The following is an 18,625-nucleotide window of genomic DNA, read 5'->3' as shown; positions in this document are numbered from 1 at the left end:
AGCCGCGGGTCCTTCTCTCCGACGTAATATGTCCTACCCACCCCCCTCGAACCCCTCGCCGTCGGCGTAATAATATTATACACCGGTGATTCTGTGGGCCGCCGCCGCCTATCCTCCTCTCTCGGTGTTTAACTGTTTGCGTGCAAGTATCGGGATCAAACCGAAGCGGCGGCGAGACGATTGTGTGCGTGTGTGCGTGTGTGTAGGTGCGTGTGTGTGTACGACTGCACATCGGCCGCCGCCGCTCGAAATCGTCGTTTTCGATACGAATATGGTTGAACATTGTAGCTAGCGACGACCCGACCGAGAGATTTTATTTTACGCTTTCCGCGCAAATCCGCGAACAATCATTCCCCAGTTCCGGTAGTTCAGTGCAATGCCGACAATAATGAAATATTATTGTAATCAGCAGCGACGTCTGTCGTTCGGCTGTTTGTCGTATTATTTAGGTGTTTCACGACAATAATGTTGTACCTATTATTATGCTGCACCGAGAGTAGTAGTATAATGATGTGACGTCGTGCCGTAGTGGATACCGGCCAGCGGTCGAAAGGTTATATTTTTCCGACGCCCGTGCGGGAACGACATTCCTGAATCGCCGCCGCCCGTCGCGTTGGACGGTTTCCTTCAAAAGTCGCCTTATACACGTTTACCCGTGTTGTACATCACGGCGACGTCGAGACGATATCTTTCCAAACAAAATATAATATCTTAGAGTGTCTCGGTCGCTGTGACTCGCGTTCGCACGTAAAAATGCGTGTGCCTGTACTCGAACATGTACGGACGTCTTGTCATCCGTTGAACTGTTGCGAAGTCGTATCGACGTCGATCGCCGGCCAATCATGTCATAACGCTATAACGAAAGCCGCCATGACGACTGTGTAATGTAGAGGGAAAACAAATATTTTCCAAAAATCATCGACACTTCTGGCGCCACGGTGCTGGACAGCGGACCGACAGATATGGTGCCTCTCGTTTATAGACGACGACACCATATTATTACGTAATGTTATATTTTCGTTGTCGTCGCCGCCGCGGCCGCCTCCGCAGTATTTATATGTATTATTATTTTCGTATAAAAATTCAAAGAGAGTTGAATAACATTATGATGGTCGACACCATCGGCGCCACGACCACCACCTGCACTCGTCTTAACGTCTCGATGTGAATAATACAACCAAAATTGCGCCCTTACATTACGACAAACCGCGCTCGGGTGAATATATCGACCGGCGGCCAGGTACCAAGTCGGTAGTAGATGAGAGAGGATATCGGACGAGGTGTACGACGTGATGGCTGGTGGAGGGATGGGGGAGTGTGTGTGTGTGTGTGTGTATGTAGTGGTGCGTTTGGGGCGCAAAAACGGCGGCAACAGCTAGAGGTGGTATATTCAACAGGGGGGATGGGGGGCGAAACGTCGTCGTTTCTCAGTTGAACCGCCAGAGAGGTTGTATGTACGTACGTGCGTGTGCGTGTGTACAATACAATAAAATGGCGTTTTCTATTGAACCGCAGAGAGAGCTGAGCGGAAGGACGGGTGGCGGTGGCTGCTGTGGCCGTAACCCGGGGTGGAGGAAGAGCAGGAGGAAACGCGATGACTAGGTGGACGGGTAGGCGGAGGACAACTGTGACGGGGTGACGCGGGGAGAGACGTGTATATTTATTATGTGAGGGGCACACTGCTCCGGTCGTTTCGTTAAACATAGCCGCACATACACATATTAAACTATACACAAGCCGGAGCACCGAATGTTGTAAAACTTCAACCCGCCGGCGTGTGTTCGCGTTCGTGTGCGTGTGTGTGCGCACACGTATATGTGGATCCCACACCCATCGATCGTGCATTATATATGTATATACGTGAGGAATTCACTCGCTGTGACCAGGAAACCTCTTTACACTCACACTGTGCAGAGCATCGTGTGAGCGCAAGTTCTCGCTCCGTCGCCGCCACATTCTCTTGGACGACACCCGCCGAATTGAGAGCGACGTAGCAGTAGTAGTAGTAGCGAGAGCGTAGCAACTATACATACGGCGGCGGTGAGAAACGTCAACTATATACACCGCCGTGGTGCGGTGTGCGTGTGTGTGGGGTGGATGATGCGAAAGGCGATGGTGGCGGGAGTGGGTTTTAAAGTTAAGTTATCCCCCGGCCGAACAAACGATCCCAGGGTGTCCGCCATCTTGGTGTGCTCCGTTACCCCTCCGGTCGACCCGTGCCCACCACTGCCGTCGTTTTACCGCCCCCCACCCCACGCATAATGGTTTCGAAATCAAAGTCAAACGGCCGTCGCCGGGCAAATCCTCTGCCCATGTCGCCGGGAATTCCGTCGCGCCCGCGATAATGTAAAACGCCCCGTGTTATACCTCCTCTCCTTCACCTCGACGTTGTTGTATATAGTCGTCCACCTCGCCGTCCTCGTCGCCACAATCCCCCGATTCCGCCGTGTCCACCGACCCCTTTTCTATCCTCTCACTGGCAGGCAGCTGGCTGACTGTTTTTGTGTGCGTGTGCGTAAGTTTACGTGTGCGTGTGTGTTGAAATGCGATCAATAAGCTTTGAAATGTATTACATTGGGCCTCTCTATTTTTATTTTATTTTTTCATTTTCTACCACTACCGTACTTTATACTTGAATTACGTTCACGCTCGTTTGTCTATATACGCCGCACTATTATTAAAATACATTTGCGTCACCGTGTACACCCATCTCACTCTGGTAACTCAACCAAAAGCATTCTGGTTAGGTACACTCGGTGGGGGAAAACTCCGTTCTCGATTTCGTCACCCTTCCGCTACTGCCGTTTCAAAATACGGTAGCGAAAAGTATATTTATTTCGTATTGCATTTTCTTCAGCCGTGTAAACGGAATACACTATCAACCTCTTATCGCGCGATAGATAGGTTACGGTTCACAGTAATAACTAATAAGTAGTGTTGCAAAAGCTGTTTGCACGGTGGCAGAGGGGTTGTATTCGATCGCAGCGATCGAGTTCAAAACGTTTTGCCACTATTTGTGTGTGTTTTGTGTATATGTGTGCGCACTGTGTTTATGTATCCATTAGATAGAGAGAGAGAGAGAGAGAGAGAGAGAGAGAGAGAGAGAGAGAGAGAGAGACAGAAAGAGTGACGGAGAGAATGAGATTGATCAATAACTGACGTTTACCTAAAGTAAGTAGGTCATCGCGAAACGGACACTGATTTTCTCGACTTCTCGAGCGTTCTCCGCGACCGTTGACTACAATAAATATTAATAATAATAATAGTCAGCATAATGATAATATAGTATTATTATCGTTTTAATAATATTGCAATGTTGTGGACTTGCATCATACGCATGAACAGACGTGTGTGCGGGACTCAGACGTGAACGATGAACAAAAAAAAAACAATTCACAAATCCAAGCGCGCCACCCGTTTTGCGGTCGAGAAATCGGCGGTCGCAAAGCGTTGGTGAAAAACGCATCGGAAATCAAGTGGAGTCGACGTGCATGTGTGCGTGCGGCAAGCGCGGGACGAGCGTGTTTGTTATGATACGAGTTAAATAGCCTCTGCCGGCTGCGCACGGTGTTCGTGGGCGACCGCGGTGGCGCGGGCCGGGGAAACGAACGAGAATATTATCATGTTTAAAAATAATCTCCGACACGCCGTATGGCAACACTGTGCCGTGCCAATATGCTTTCGGAAGGTCGTTGAATGGCCGTGGATCATTGTCACAGCGTGACCGGATAAACGCTCGACGGGTAACCCTTTCCTTGCCGTAGACTTGCACACGCACACTCGTACACCTTACTGCACACGCACACAAATTATTACATTATACAAGCGGTCGCGCGCGCGCACACCTAACCGTGTGTAATTGACGGTACTGATAATTTTCGTGTATAGTTCCGAGGAACGCTGGTCCGATGTTTCCACGACGGAATGATAAAAAAAAAAACCGAAAGATTTTCGGTTTAACAACCAGTTGACATGAAGCGCGCTATTAATTTTAATCATATACCTACACTCGTTTGTCGAAAAAAAAATTTAAAGAAAAAATACATTTTTCCGCTCAAAAATTGGTCTGCCCGTCACGCGTTTCATGTGTGCTCCTCTGTGCAGAATCCACAGGAAAACGATCGGAAGAGAATTATGTTGACACTATGATTTAATTATAACGACGCCCTACAGAATATTATGTTTCTACCTTCCACGATTAACGCCGCTACCACGCAATAGTGTTGGATTTTACAGTGCGATGGCGTAAGCAACATTATATTAATATTGTATACACGTTTACGAGACTCAGTTTTTGTAAAAATAATAATAATAATAATATCATAAAAGGAGTTTTCACCTCGCGGGATTCTCATGTATATTATTACATAGCTACACATTCGTATATTTCGATATTTTCATTATTGCGTAGACGGATAGTTCTAGTCGACTATAATGTATAATAAAACATTTGACATTTATACTCTTGTGAAACAATAATCATATTATATGTTGGTATGCAAAATCAGACCTACAACCCGCCCCCCTTCCCCTTCTCATTTTTCGACCGTAATGTTTAATTTTTTTAGGTCGAGTCGTTCCATACCGCCGCCACGGTGTAATAATAATAGTAATAATAATAATAATGATAAATACCACTACCGAATGAATACCTAATATAATCGGTTGTATACAATGTACATAAATGTTTTGTGTCAAACAAAATCTAAGCATATTGTATATGATATCGAATTGTGTCTTTATATTATTTCGACTTATAACCGCAACGCCGAGTTTCCCATAGTAAAAATAATATATTATTATTATTGACGATTGGCGTGTATCATATACTTTGTACGGCATATTTCTATCCGCCGCCTTACACAGTTTTGTGTACGTAATCAGCTGATAGTCGTTCAATGGTGGCGGGTGAGTTGAGCGTGGAAGACACGCGCTCCGGTAAAGGTATAATATTTCACTAATATATTATTATAGTACTGTATTTTGTAAAAAAAAAAAGAATTTAAACATAATAACGGATTCCTATAAAATTGCGCGCGTGGTGCGCGGTGCGCCTACGATATTATTCGTCGGCGACGCAGTCATAGAGGAGTGAAAAAAATAGAGGACATAATGCTCCGAACAGGAAAATAATATTACGCGAATGACAAAAAAGTGTTATTATAATATTATTTTATAATCGTGAATTTATCTTTTACAGATAAAGTCTATCGCATGAGCCTATCACTTGTGTCTAGGAGACTAGGACAGTCTTCTCGTCGTATTATATTACACTATATACCCGTTTTCGTGTTTACGTTTGCATTTTTAGGAGTTTAAACGTTGTCATATGCGTATTTATTATACACCATCGCTACTGTAAACGTAAAACCGTATTGTAGGGTGTAAATTGCGTGTGGTCGTGTGGGTGATTGTTTTTTTTTTATTTCCTGTAGAGCCACGATTAAACGCTGTGATTTGAGTACTCGTTTTTCGCGATTTCTATTTCTTGAATCCGAATCTCTGAAAATCCATTTCCCCAAGTTATATGGCCCACCCCTTTGTACACGATATTCGTTTGAATCATCTGGAATGTCTTATCGTGTTTTGTGTAATACCACTGTCATAAATTTAATATATATATTTTTTTTTTAATCGATCTCAGAGTAAAATGTATTTAGAACACTCATATAACCGCCCATAAAAAAATCTAATATTATATAAAATCCTAACCATACAACTAAGTATACAACAGTCTAGTTACTATTCAAAAAATTCAAAGTTTCTACTGCTGCACGTACAACAATTATTTGATAGATATATCTTATATTTTACTTATAAAACAAATTACATAATGTAAGTTCAATATATTTAAAATATACCTCGCACAAATAATTTAGATATTTCTACCATCTGAACGTTAAAATCAATCCCATGTTTTACATGGTATTAATTTATTAGATATTAGCAATACCTATATTAAAAAAATATGTTCAATATACTTCACAATTTTTAGTTTCTATAGTGTAGTTATGAATTTGAATCTGATTATTACAAATGTATTATATTATATTTTTTTAACTGTCGAAATATTATGTTTTGTTAAAATCTCAATAAAAAAAAAAATTGTACCTATATTTTTTGTCAAACTTCAAGTTTTTACTATATATTTTAATGATATATTCGGGAAAAATACGTTAAACATATTTTTAATTATTAATACATATTTTATTTTTATTTATATTTAAAGGAAATCTTCTGTAGTGATTTGGGCCATTATAATACATGTAACATAAAATATATTTTACTTATAATTAATTTGTAAGTATTTATGTGTTAACCAATAAATTATTATCACAAATATTTAAAAAATCGAATTCGATTAGTGACAGTTTTGACTAATTAATCGTTTTCTATAGTTATATCGAACAAACTGAGATCGATTTTATAAAAAACGGGTTTTTCGTAATTGGTTGAGAAGTTTTACTTTACTCTCATTACAATAGAACTCGATATAATCAAAAAATAACCTTTCCAAACCCACGTTCAATTTAGTATCGGAAATAATATACATCGGATAACTATTCGCACACATAATATGAAATCGCAGACGTCATTATGCACAACAACACGCACTTCATAATCGTTATAAACCGAATACATTCCTCGGTTCATAACTAGGAATGGTTTCCCTCTATCCGATCGTATCCGACGGACCATCACAATATTATTATACTATTATACTATTATGTGTTATACATTCGTATATTATGTTTAAATACCAGTGAACCGCTCTCGTTTCCTTAGTAGAGCAGCAATGGCAGTGGCGTATGCATGGAAAAAAAAACATTCGGTACAGCCGCCGTCAGTGGTGGCCTATGCAAACATAGCAAAAAATCGACGAACTGACAACCAGTTTTGCCCCGTTATGTTTTATGTTTCATTATTATGTTTTTTTCTTTTCCGATTGTGAAATCTGTCGTAAGTCTGGCAACGTCGAGAGTGAATCGAATTCGCTAATTACATCGGCGGCGGCATGCACAGTGCACACTCCTCGCACATACCGGTCCTTGAGGTGCTCCCCCTCCTCCCCGCTCACACCACAACCTCGCGACCCGTCGGACACAATAGACTCGGCGCCGCTTCGTTCGTTTGCTGGCTGCCCTCCGTTGTCCCGCGGGCGTAAAAACACAGGGAGCTTATAAACGCAATATAATTCAATTCAAGCGGCGCGCGCGCGACCGGCCGTTCATTTATACGCGCTTGGGCCGTCGGCGACGATCGCACGCGCGCGAGTCATCCGAATAGAAGTAATAGGCAATAGCAGTAGTAATACGGCGGCGTAGGTGGTTTCTGTGGGATTCAGACCCGGGAGCGCGGTTACGTTCTCTATCGGACGACACCGCGTACGCCTGTGACACAAATACACAATTACCATAATATTAATAATAATAATAATATTACGTCAACGCGTACTCGTTGTCGCCGTGGTTGCTATGTAGTTTATAACCAGGTTCGTCGATCGTATTCGTATCGTATTTTATTATTTATTATTGTCACTTTATTATGATTTATAATTAATTTCCATTAATCGATATCGTTTCGGCTGAATCGATGAAATTTAATCACCGCCACCATCGCGCCGTCGGAGGTCATGATGACATATACGCTCGAAATTAAAACATGCACATCTCGAGTGCCCTCTATTCTTTTTATATTTAATAAACTTTCTGGACGTCTTACATATTTATACGTCACTTATTTTTACATCGCCAATTAATTCGTGGAGTTGTCGACGCTATGTCAATTAAACGATTTAGCGCGTTCATATGCCATAACATTATATTATTGTAGCCATTTAACACTATTCCGATTTTACCGATGACATGCAAACACGATTGTTCAGTAGTTACCGCGCAATAGTTTTATCGTGTTATTTTTTCCGAATCATTAATCAATCAATCGTCGATAGATCAATTATAAATCTCACGCCGTTCTGGCTGCCGTGTTTTATTTTACCGTGCTTTTTATTTCCTACTCCAGAAATTTAATAGATGATGTTAAATTGTGTTTAAACACCCGGAGGCTATACATACCCCGGGTGTGTTGAAATCTGTTAGGTTTCGTGTGTGCGGCGCCTGGTGCGCGCGCGCGACCAAACATCGCCGCGGTACGCGCGCCAGACATCAGACGTGCCCCGCAGTGCCCTGCTGATAAAAATAATCGTAGCATTACCGTTCGAACTCGTGTAGTAGTCGTCAGCTGACTGCCCACTCGGCCGTACCAGCCGCGGCCGTGACGTCACGAATCTAGCGGCGTTGCCGAACCGTGCGCCCCCGCGCCCCTCGCTCGATCCTTTTGACGTACACACGCACACACTTCCTTCCTTCATCGGTTTTATTTTATTTTTTTCTTGCTCGTTCTTTTCCTCTTTTCGTTCTCTGGTCTTATATACATATTTATTTTTTATTTTTCCCAATGTCTCGCGCTCACACACCAAAACATGCGCTTCGCATTATATGACGTACATAATACACACTGGTGCGCGCTCTCCTATTAGTAATATTACTATTATATTATTCCTTATTTATACCTTTCGTGTTTCTCCGGTATTATTATTATTATTATAATATAATACATTATGAATTATATATGCATAGAGAGAAACGCGCCGACGTACACCACGTACGCCGCTTCTCGGGCCGACATTACCGTTGGCGGAGGAGTCGCCATATTGGACTCTCGTTGAGGATTTTTGTTGTTTACGCGGCCGTTGCCCGTTGCACTAAATCACGACTATTATAATACACGGTATACACACCGGACGCCGCGCCAGCTCGTGCGCGCGCGTGTGTGCATTTCAATTTACCACTTCGCTAAAAACCGATGGGCGGCGCCATCTTAGTTTTGTTTTTCCCCCCATCGTTGCCGCCGCCGCAGCTCAAGCGATCGTGTAACCTCATTTGGCGATATCTTTTTCACGATACCACAAAAACACACGCATACAATTTATATAGGTACAGCGACTACAACTACGTCGTTATAGAGCATAACAACTACAAAACTTACTGCACAACGTTTACGCGCACACAATGATACCTATGTATACGATATTGTAATCTCCGTACACGGTTCCCTATACGAATATATTATCACTATCAATATTATATTTTTGGCGCTATCAGTGCGATTTGTTTTTCTATTTTCCTTTACACGCACGTATGTGCATATTGTTAGTCATTGTACACATATTTGAAAGTCTCGTAGAGACTAAAAATACATTCTTCTTGTCTCTAACGTTCGTTAAAAACGTCATTGCGAGTGGATAGATCTGATGTGATAATTTCCATTTAACCGTACGAAGGGGTTAATTGTAATTTCCACTCTGACTGTTATTGTCTAATGAAGAACAACGATCGTTGGACGGTCGGTTTGAAAATCCAAGCGGTTTTACTCCTCATACCGATAATATAGGCCTTAATAACATAGTCGAGGAAAGTGCATCGCAATATTCTTGTTCCGACGGGTCGGGACTACGTTTGTCATGTATACCATCTTATCGTCGACCATTTTCACGATGGAAACCGAAAGAAGATAAGACGTAAACGAACATGGGTGTGAGGGGTGAAAAAATCGTTGTGCATAGTTGGGTAGCTAAAGTACGCGCGTTATACAATGGTGGTGTAGCCGGAGGTGTGTGCGGGCCGCGGGGTGTGATACGCACACCGCACACGGTAGGTGGTTGAAAATTGTCGGTGAAAATTCGCAACAGGGTAGGAACGCCAGAGAAGAGAGTGTGTGAGAGTGATGGTGGGGAAGAGCCCGTGAGTGGTTACACTGGTGCGTGGTTGCGCGGTGTGCGAAGGTCGCGCAGCATTGGGCATTGCGCGCAATCAAAAAATGTGAGAGAAGAGGAGAGAAAAAAATTATAGTAGTTGAATATTATTATTATTACCAAACACAGGAAAGGAATGCACACTACTACTACACACAGCGGTATACTATAACACTGCAGCAGTGTATGATATTATTATTGAATACACGCGTTTTATAGAGAGCGGTCCCGAAGAGCAGAGCAGCTGCTCGTGTGTACACTGTCATATTATATATTATTATGTATTATATATATATTATATTATCGTCGGGAGGATATAGAGTCATTATTCCCATTCCGAGTCTGGTCATCGGGTCGTGCGGGCCGCAGTTATCGTTTCACAAAACCGCCAGCCGGCAGTGCGTGTGCGTCCGTCCGTCGTCGTCGTCCGTCCGTTCTGTTCACTAATTCTCTTCTACGTCCGCGTGCGTCGTCCCGTACCTATGGTTTCCGACAGACGCGGCCCGCGGACGCGATTACACGCGACAACAATAATATTATTGTCGTTTTAATCAGAATATTATTATTATATCCCGAAGCCTGGACATTCAGTAAATACGCGCGACGGCTTTTAATCCCGTCCGAATTCGCGCGCGCGCGTTCGCACCCGGTGCACACCGGAGGCGGCGCCCTCGTCTTGTGCCATCGGAGGAGACGCATACGCCCGACGTCGCGAGGCGTTTTTCTTGTTATTCTTTTTTTTAACGGCTGCCGTCTTCGTCGTCGGCAGCGAATTTCATTGTAAAATCAATATCACGTCGTGTGGAAACTCGGACGATGAGTTCCGCCAACGGCTGCTGTTGTAGTAGCAGTACCTAACTAGTGTAACGGCAGCGATTGAACGGCGGTGGGGTGTACTTTTCTCGCCGTTCGACCCACCTCCCCTCTCTCCGACACATCTTCCCCGTCACCGACCGCCGTCGCCACCGCCACCCTACTTCCCCCGGCCCATGGAAGAGGCGCAGAGTTCATATTGTTGCGTCGCCAGTGCATATGTCGTGTTACCTCGTACCGCTGCCACCGCCGCCTTCGCCGTCGTCGTCAGCAGCAGCAACGACCGGTGCGCATTTATCGATGATGATGTGTTCCCAAGGTTAGTTCGACACCTGTAAAATTTTTTGTGTTCCACAAGACTATGCAATTCAATAATATATGTTTGTGTATATCATTATTACCGTATAATACTATATTATATATTATGTAAACATTATTATTATCGCGTGTGTCCTCAAAGAAGCCGTTTTCAGAAACCTTTAGATATAATTTAATGTAATATTGTAATAGTATCATTGTATAAGCTTATCGCGTACAAACAATAATATTATGCTTTACGGTCGCGTCGACTCTTCCGCATTCCCGGCGGCACTCGCTTCTCGTTTCCCGTGTCGAAAATGTCTCTAGTCTCTTATAATATTATAAAATGTCTTCTTTTGAACGTACCTTGTCGTTCTGATTTTATTATAAATATTATTAAAACACACATGTACGGTTACATCGTACAAAGACAACCTCTCGTCGGTAGGTTACGACGAGAGAGGGTTGCTCCCCGTCCGCCGTCGTCGTAGTGGTGTTTGTTGCGTATTCCATTTCCATAGTTGTAGTAGTCGTATTATTTTCGGACGACCGCCGATCGATAATGCCTCGACCTCTCGGTGGGTTTTTAAATACGGTTTGCGTTTATTCTAAAATGTACGAGAAATTGCTCGACGGTCGTCGCCGCCGCCGTAACACGCCCCCTCCACTGTTTATTAGCTGACACCGCACTACCTTGTTCCCTCCGCAAAATGTTCCTCCTCCGTCGCCGGTTCAATTAAATTTTTTTCTGTTGCTCACACGATACGATATAATATAAATATAATATAATATGGAGGCATACACACATACACACAAACACACACATGCTGGTTGGTAGGTTGTTGTACGATAGTGTGGCGGCTCGGACGACGAAACCCGTAAATGGCGATATTGTTGCATCGTTGTCGTTCAATTCCTCTACAATATTATTTTATGCCAAGAACTCATAATATATATATATATATATATATATATATAATATGCTCGTCGTGTGGATTTTATTTTTTTTTCATATAATCGGATTCGCCTCTGGCAACGGATTCCTCCATAGGTCGTCGTCGTCGTCATCGTGTTTGTGTGCGTGTACGTGGCAAGTTCGCGTAGCACATTCGTGGAAGACTCGACGGCTGTTGCCTTCGCCGCTTGTGTCGTCTTTTGTATGCGAAGTGAGGGAGGGCGGGAGACGGCTTGCGTGTGCGTGTGTGTCTTGTGCGAGCGCGAGAGCCGAGCGGAGATGTGCTCTGGATAAATACGTCGTATAATAAATAAGCGGCCGAGAAGTGTAGTCGGGCGCGCGCGAACAATGGCGGCCGAATACCGAACACAAACACACATACATGCGCGCGCATACGTATTTGTGTGTGTATTTGTGTTTGTGTGTGTGTGCACCGATGACGAGAAAGACGGAGTTCGAGCTAGAGAGTGTGAGAGAGAGAGAGATGACCGGCCAAAGTTTCTGCCGCCGCATTCCGATGTGTTTTATTTTTGCGCGCGCGTCCCATACTACTATAACCCAAATCCGCGACTTTTCGTCGTGTACGCATGCACCGATAGACCGTTTAGTCGGCTTTTTCCGCCTTTGCGTCATTTCCGCCGTGTCCGAGAGGTGGACGGTCGGCAGGTACGCAGATAGGTAGGTAGGTGGAAGGAGCTTGACGTTTTGTGTCTGACGACCGACGTTATTATTCTGTACGCTTGAAAAATTGTTTTCTTTAATAATATTACTACGACGAAACCTCTAGCTGTGTGTCATAGCAGGCACTAAACGAATCCGATCATGCAAATCTTTATATACTAGTATAAATGTGTTTACAAGTGTATGACGTCGTTCCACTTTGTCAATAACGCTTTAAGTCGACTTTCGACTTGCAGTGATAAATGCGCTTGCGCTTAAGAATCGCTTTCGACTATAATTTTGTTTAAGAGATATATTAAAAAAAACAAAAATCTGAATAGTTAGATGGTTAGTCGCGCGAGGCTCTTCGACGTTTCTCACGTTTTTGCGTGCTTATTTTCGAAAACACATTTCTACCGGTCTATGTATGTGATGTAGTGTTGAAAAATTATTGCTCAACGTTTAATGAACAGTATAATATTATTATTGTGTGCATAGAACTAATACGTTTCACACAGTCATCAAACCTCTAACCGTAGATCACGCGACGAGTTCACAGTTTTGATAAGTTATAATTTGGTGAATAATTAATAGAATATGTCAAATAACGCGACACACGAAAAAATGTGCTTGCCGCATTTGAAACGACATTTGTATAGAATATTAAATTGATAAAAATGACACCGTGTAACGTGACCAAGGACTAATTTTATGTATGTGACCTAGAAAAGACTGATTATAAAAGTTATTTTTTCTATCTATTTTATTGTTAAAATGTTTCGATTTTCTCACCGTGAGTCGTCGGCGTGTCGCTGTAAGATTACAATATTAATAAACGTTATGTAGTTTTTTCACTTCTAATCTAACCAAACGTCGTATCAATAATCAACCGACAAGTATTAAAGTATATTATAATCGTATTATAATACTTCTAAGTGTTCGAATACTCGAGTCTTATATTTTATTTAAATCGATATTAATTAGTTGTACCAATGTGTTGTGCGTCGGTTAACTAAAAAAATAACCTCTAAACGACATAATATCATGTTGTCAATAAGTAAATGATTAAATAAATGAATCAATTATCGCAGTCGACGTAGGTACAAATGTACAATCAAAAGAATAAAAAAAATGGAAACAAAAATTATGATTTTGTGCGAGTAATATATCTGAATGAAGTAGTGTAACCGTGGTAGCATTTACAGTTGCGCCGAATGGCGGAGATACCGTCGTTTAATTTTTCGACTTGGATCGGTGAATATCACATCGCCGTGTGCAAATCGTTTCCAACCATCATTTTATTACCAACATGATCGAATTTACAAGTACTGTGAAAATAGAAAAAAAACGGTACTCTATCGTCTAACTATAATATAATAATAATAATAGTAATAATATTGAGTTTCGTTGACCCCAAAGTGTTCTGCAGAGTCGAACAACGAGTGAGTGAACATATTTTCTTGGCCGACAATAATAATTGCGTTTAAAAAACACGACGGTATAAAATAATTTACTCTCCCGCGTGGCCGCGTACAATATAATATTACATTATAGAGAACGTATAACAGAAAACAGAACGATCGTCGTCGTCGTGTTTGAACGATTCACCGCCGCCTACGCTGTCGTCGGCCTAGTGTCGTAGACTATAAAATGTCGGTAATTCGGTAACGTGACGCCTTGTGAAAAGCGAGCGGGCCCTGTTCTAAATCCCCAAAACAACCCGACGAATGTAATAACATCATATCCATCTAAAAACAAAAATAACGATTTTAAAATACCACCACCGTTGCGCCACTTTTGCGTTTGTAGATTAACTAAACCGATTTTTAAAACTAAAAAAAAAAAAATAGGCGTTACGCTCTTAGCAACCCTTCCGCCCGAGCATTATATAATTTTTAAACTGTCCGAGGGTATGTTTTAGTTCAATATTATATCATATAATTTAATTCGTGTGTTATAAACCTTCACAAAAATCATAAATTATATACATTTTATTAAATATCCGAATAACTCGGCTTCGTCAGTGTGTAGTTTTTTGTGTTACGTATAATTTTTTTTCATCAGTTTTTATATTATATGTGTAGGTAGTAACCAGAAATTGTGAAAAAATTAGTATATTTTAATATTTCGAACTATAATACGCGGGATTTTTAACAACATATTCTTGCCACACATACACAAATACGTGTAACAACACTACCAACTTAAAAACCTACAGACAAATACATTAAACTAACCCTTACCGTACCACCCCACACTCAATGCCCTCTATGTTACCACGGATTCCCCCTAAAAAAAAAAACGAAACTACTGTTCAAATTTCATGCTCCTAGTGATTCCGACTAGCCGATGATGGGATCAGACAGATTATTTTATATATTATAATATGTAGTTGGTAAGGTGTATTTCATTCGAAGAATAATTTTAACCTACTACTGAATATTTTTAAAAAGTGATCCCAATACTGTCCTTATTTTTTAATCTAAAAAAAAAATGGTTTATATAACGACACTGTGTAAGTGGATTCGATACGTATGTTCTGTCGAAATAAGGATTTTTTCTATACACTATAACACTATTATTATAATATCGTGTTAACGATTTTGTAATATACAATACAAACTGCAAACGTTACGTACGAATCGCACACGTAGCATCGTCTCTGACAGTCGGTCAGTGGGAGTCTAATTTGTGGGTATTAATAAAAATACCACGTAGGTACATATAATAATAACGTATATATATATATATGACAATACGAATATTTTCTCGTTTGTCATTGAGTATTATATTCGCCGCCGCCGGGCGATTGTTATTTAATTGCGTTTTGAAATTTGCGCAGCAATCGCGTGTGCGATATTATTATTTGTTCATTTCCAAGTCAACAAGAACACTATTTGTTTATTTACTTATTTTTTCATTTTTCGTTTAAAAATGACGACCGGTCGTCGTGCTCCACGAACGTTTTCTCAAAATCATAATTAAACGCATTTGTCATTATTAAGCTAATATTATTATTATTATTAAAGTATCTCTGTCAACGTCATCGTATAGTGATATTATGATAGTATTATTAAAAATTAAAATATGATGATTAGCACTCACTCTGCGCCGAAATGATGCGTAGCGATGACTACGACGGCGACGGCGGTGTTGAGCGTAAACGGTATATTTTACATGTGAAACGCCATTATTAGTATCATGTAACGCGTTTAAATTTTTTCTGGACAAATTGTCGTTTTACTCTTTCATAGTCTCGGTTGCGGGTGTTCGACATTTTTACCATTTATTGATATCGTACAAAAAGTATATTATTGTGCGTCTACTACACTCGGTTGGCGTGCGGTGGCGGGGAAGTTGTTTGGTTTGCGATCCTGCTGATTCCGCGTTCATACGCCATTTCGGTTTTTAACTGTTGCGAAAAGCTTTTGTTGTGACGTTTCGCTGATGTTTTCAAAAGCTCGTTTTCTCGGCGGGTGACGCTGATTACGGTCGAATTATCGTCACATTTGTTTGTTTGTTAGCGCGCGAATGCGTGTTGTATAAAAACAACGCGATAAAGGTTTTTTGAACAACCTCTTCCAGTATATTATAAAAGAATGACAATGACGGCTGTGTGCTTACGCCCGGGAGTCGAGGGTGTTTATACTTTTTTGTTCTTTTCCACCCGACTCGATGATATTATTGTATACCTCGCATCAACAATACGCGGTCATATTCTGTAATAATAATATTGCGTAAAGTGATCGTGACGATGCTCGACTACCAGAAGGACCCTGTGGAGGTGGTGGACGGGAGGGCGCGTCTTTTTGACGGTGGGTGAGAATCTCGACGGCGGGGTCTTCAACGACCGTCAAATCGACTGTGACCGGGTACTACCGGGTAACGGGTAACGTCGGCGGCAGCGACCGAATGTCGGCAGGAGGGTGGTGGCGGCAGCGATGGGTTTTGTTTGCAATGTTACTGCCTTGACTGCCGGGATGGCAGGGCTTGCGGGGTGAGACTCCGCTGGAGTTTTCAAACGTCTGTGTGCCCGCTCCGGTGTGTTACTTATGCATGGCCGCCCGACAACGACACAGTGGCTTTTACGTGTACACACGCACACGCACGATCGCGCGTATGTACAATATGTATAAAACGGAGTTTGCTAGAATAGCTAGAGAATCGATCGTTTTCTCTTGGCACCCACCCGCCGTCCTGTCAATCGCCATCGCCGACCCACCCGCCCGCCAGCCTAACTCGGCTAACACACACAACACACGCGTACACCGCTACTACTCGGCATATTATATATACCTCGTGTCACGAATCAGTCCATCTCCCTCAGACGGCGGGAGGTGGCGGGGTCCTGCCCTTTTCCGTAGACGCGCTGTGAAACGGACACGATCCGGCAACGCAGCTCGGCGGATGACCTCCCCTCCTCGCTTACAAACACCCTCTTCCACTCCTGGTCCGACTCGATACGTGTGAATTCTAAATACTCCCGTACGCCATACACATACGCGATAATAAAAATAATAATAATATATATAACATCGTGTGTTGTGTGCGTATGTCTATCTGTTCGGGCGTGTGTGAGTGTAATCCTTATGCATAACTGTGTGCGCCAGAGTGAGAGGGAGTGAGTGCGCTCGGTGTTGGTATATTGTTACGTGTAGTATTATTATTATACACGTCGTCGTCGTGTATTGTAAAATACGAATATCGGTGTGCACAGTGCGCACGCAATAACAATATAAAAAGCAAAACGAAATGGAAAAAAAAAACAACATAATATTAAGCTTTGTACGTTTCTCCTCCGTCCGACTGCTGTGGCCGTCGTCGTCGATGTCTTGGTCGCGAGTCCGTGTGTGTGTTTGTGTGAGTTCGCCGCCGCCCTCTCGACCGTACGCAAACCGGCAACGTCGCGCGCTATATCGGCGGCGGTCGAATACAATGTCGGGATGAAAATGTCCATAATTACGTGTACGGCCATCGAGTGCATGATACACAAACACACACACACGCCATCTCCGATTCTCTTGTCGTTCGTATACGTATTAAATATAATGTAAATTATACGAATGATTATTCGTCTTTACACACCCCTAACACCACATTCGTCTACCACCATCACCGCTATCAACCCTACGATGTCGGTTTTCTATACAAACACAAATAAAAAAACTGGCTTTGGGAGGACCAATAATAAAACGATATTCCACATCGTCGTGTGCGCTAGACAAAAGTGGAGAATAATAATTCTCGCAACCTCGATTAACCACTGTGGCATACCAAACACAGTGGTGGCGGTGGGTCGCTCAAGTCAGAATGCGGATTTCCACTAACGCCGTCTCTCAACGACGTGTATTGTGTGGCACTTTCATGTAATGATACCGGGTGAGTTTGCCTCAGGGAGGCTCTGATTAGGTTGGCTCAAGTGCGGTAACTCGGTAAGAATAGATTTCTCCCCATCTCCCCGCGCGCCGGCGCTCATTTTTGGTTTGCAAGCCTGATTATGATTTTGGGGACGACCGTCAGTGGTCGTGGTCGTGGTGGTAAAGTACAGCAATATAAACTGCCGTGTAGATTTTGTTGTTTGCACGGCGGAAATGTCGAAAAAAATTGAGGTACGGATCAAGAGGAATTTATTTATTGGTCAGCGAAACGTAATTACACACGATTATGATATATAATTTTAATATCATATTGCTGCAGCTGACGCCTCCTATGTGTTTTGTTAAATATACCGATTAGTTAAAATTAACTTGCCGTTGACCTTCGGCATTTACCGCACGACCTGTTTAAAAATAAGCTATTTTGACTTAACCGCCCGTTAAAGCGGCAAGGCGGAATATGAATTTCGATCGCTAGCTATCGGGTTGTTTGTCAATCTCGTAGCCACGCACACATCACCCCGTAGAAACTAGATTTCCCTACATAATATCGCGAGTCGCCTAAAATAAAAATAATAATATAGGTATAGAATCAGACAACAGCCGTATAAAGATTATGTTCTTGTGTATATTTAGTATAATAGGTTCAAATTTTTTCGTTTTCCTTTCGCCTAGAGTAAACACAAATCATATTAATATAACATTTTG

General features: G+C 42.2%; 1 protein-coding gene across 6 annotated transcripts in view; it reads left to right on the top strand.

Moving 5' to 3' along the window:
* Tlk (Tousled-like kinase) overlaps positions 1–18,625 on the top strand; it is a 41,927-nt gene that overhangs the window by 1,684 nt on the left and 21,618 nt on the right. The window contains exon 1 of one of the 6 annotated variants that reach the window (XM_015514848.2): positions 10,179–10,946. The exons of 3 other annotated variants lie outside the window; for them this stretch is intronic. In XM_015514848.2, the coding sequence (XP_015370334.1) occupies positions 10,847–10,946 (100 nt within the window). In that variant the 5' untranslated portion in view covers positions 10,179–10,846. Of the gene's footprint in view, positions 1–10,178; positions 10,947–18,625 lie in introns of those variants that run through there. 2 more of the 6 variants (XM_015514802.2, XM_015514840.2) reach the window with 2 other exon arrangements.

Source organism: Diuraphis noxia, unplaced genomic scaffold (assembly GCF_037042655.1).
Source record: "Diuraphis noxia isolate RWA-SAM2 unplaced genomic scaffold, SU_Dnox_SAM2 contig0003, whole genome shotgun sequence".
In the NCBI taxonomy this organism is placed as follows: Eukaryota; Metazoa; Arthropoda; class Insecta; order Hemiptera; family Aphididae; genus Diuraphis; species Diuraphis noxia.
This window is presented reverse-complemented; position numbering and strand designations above follow the sequence as displayed.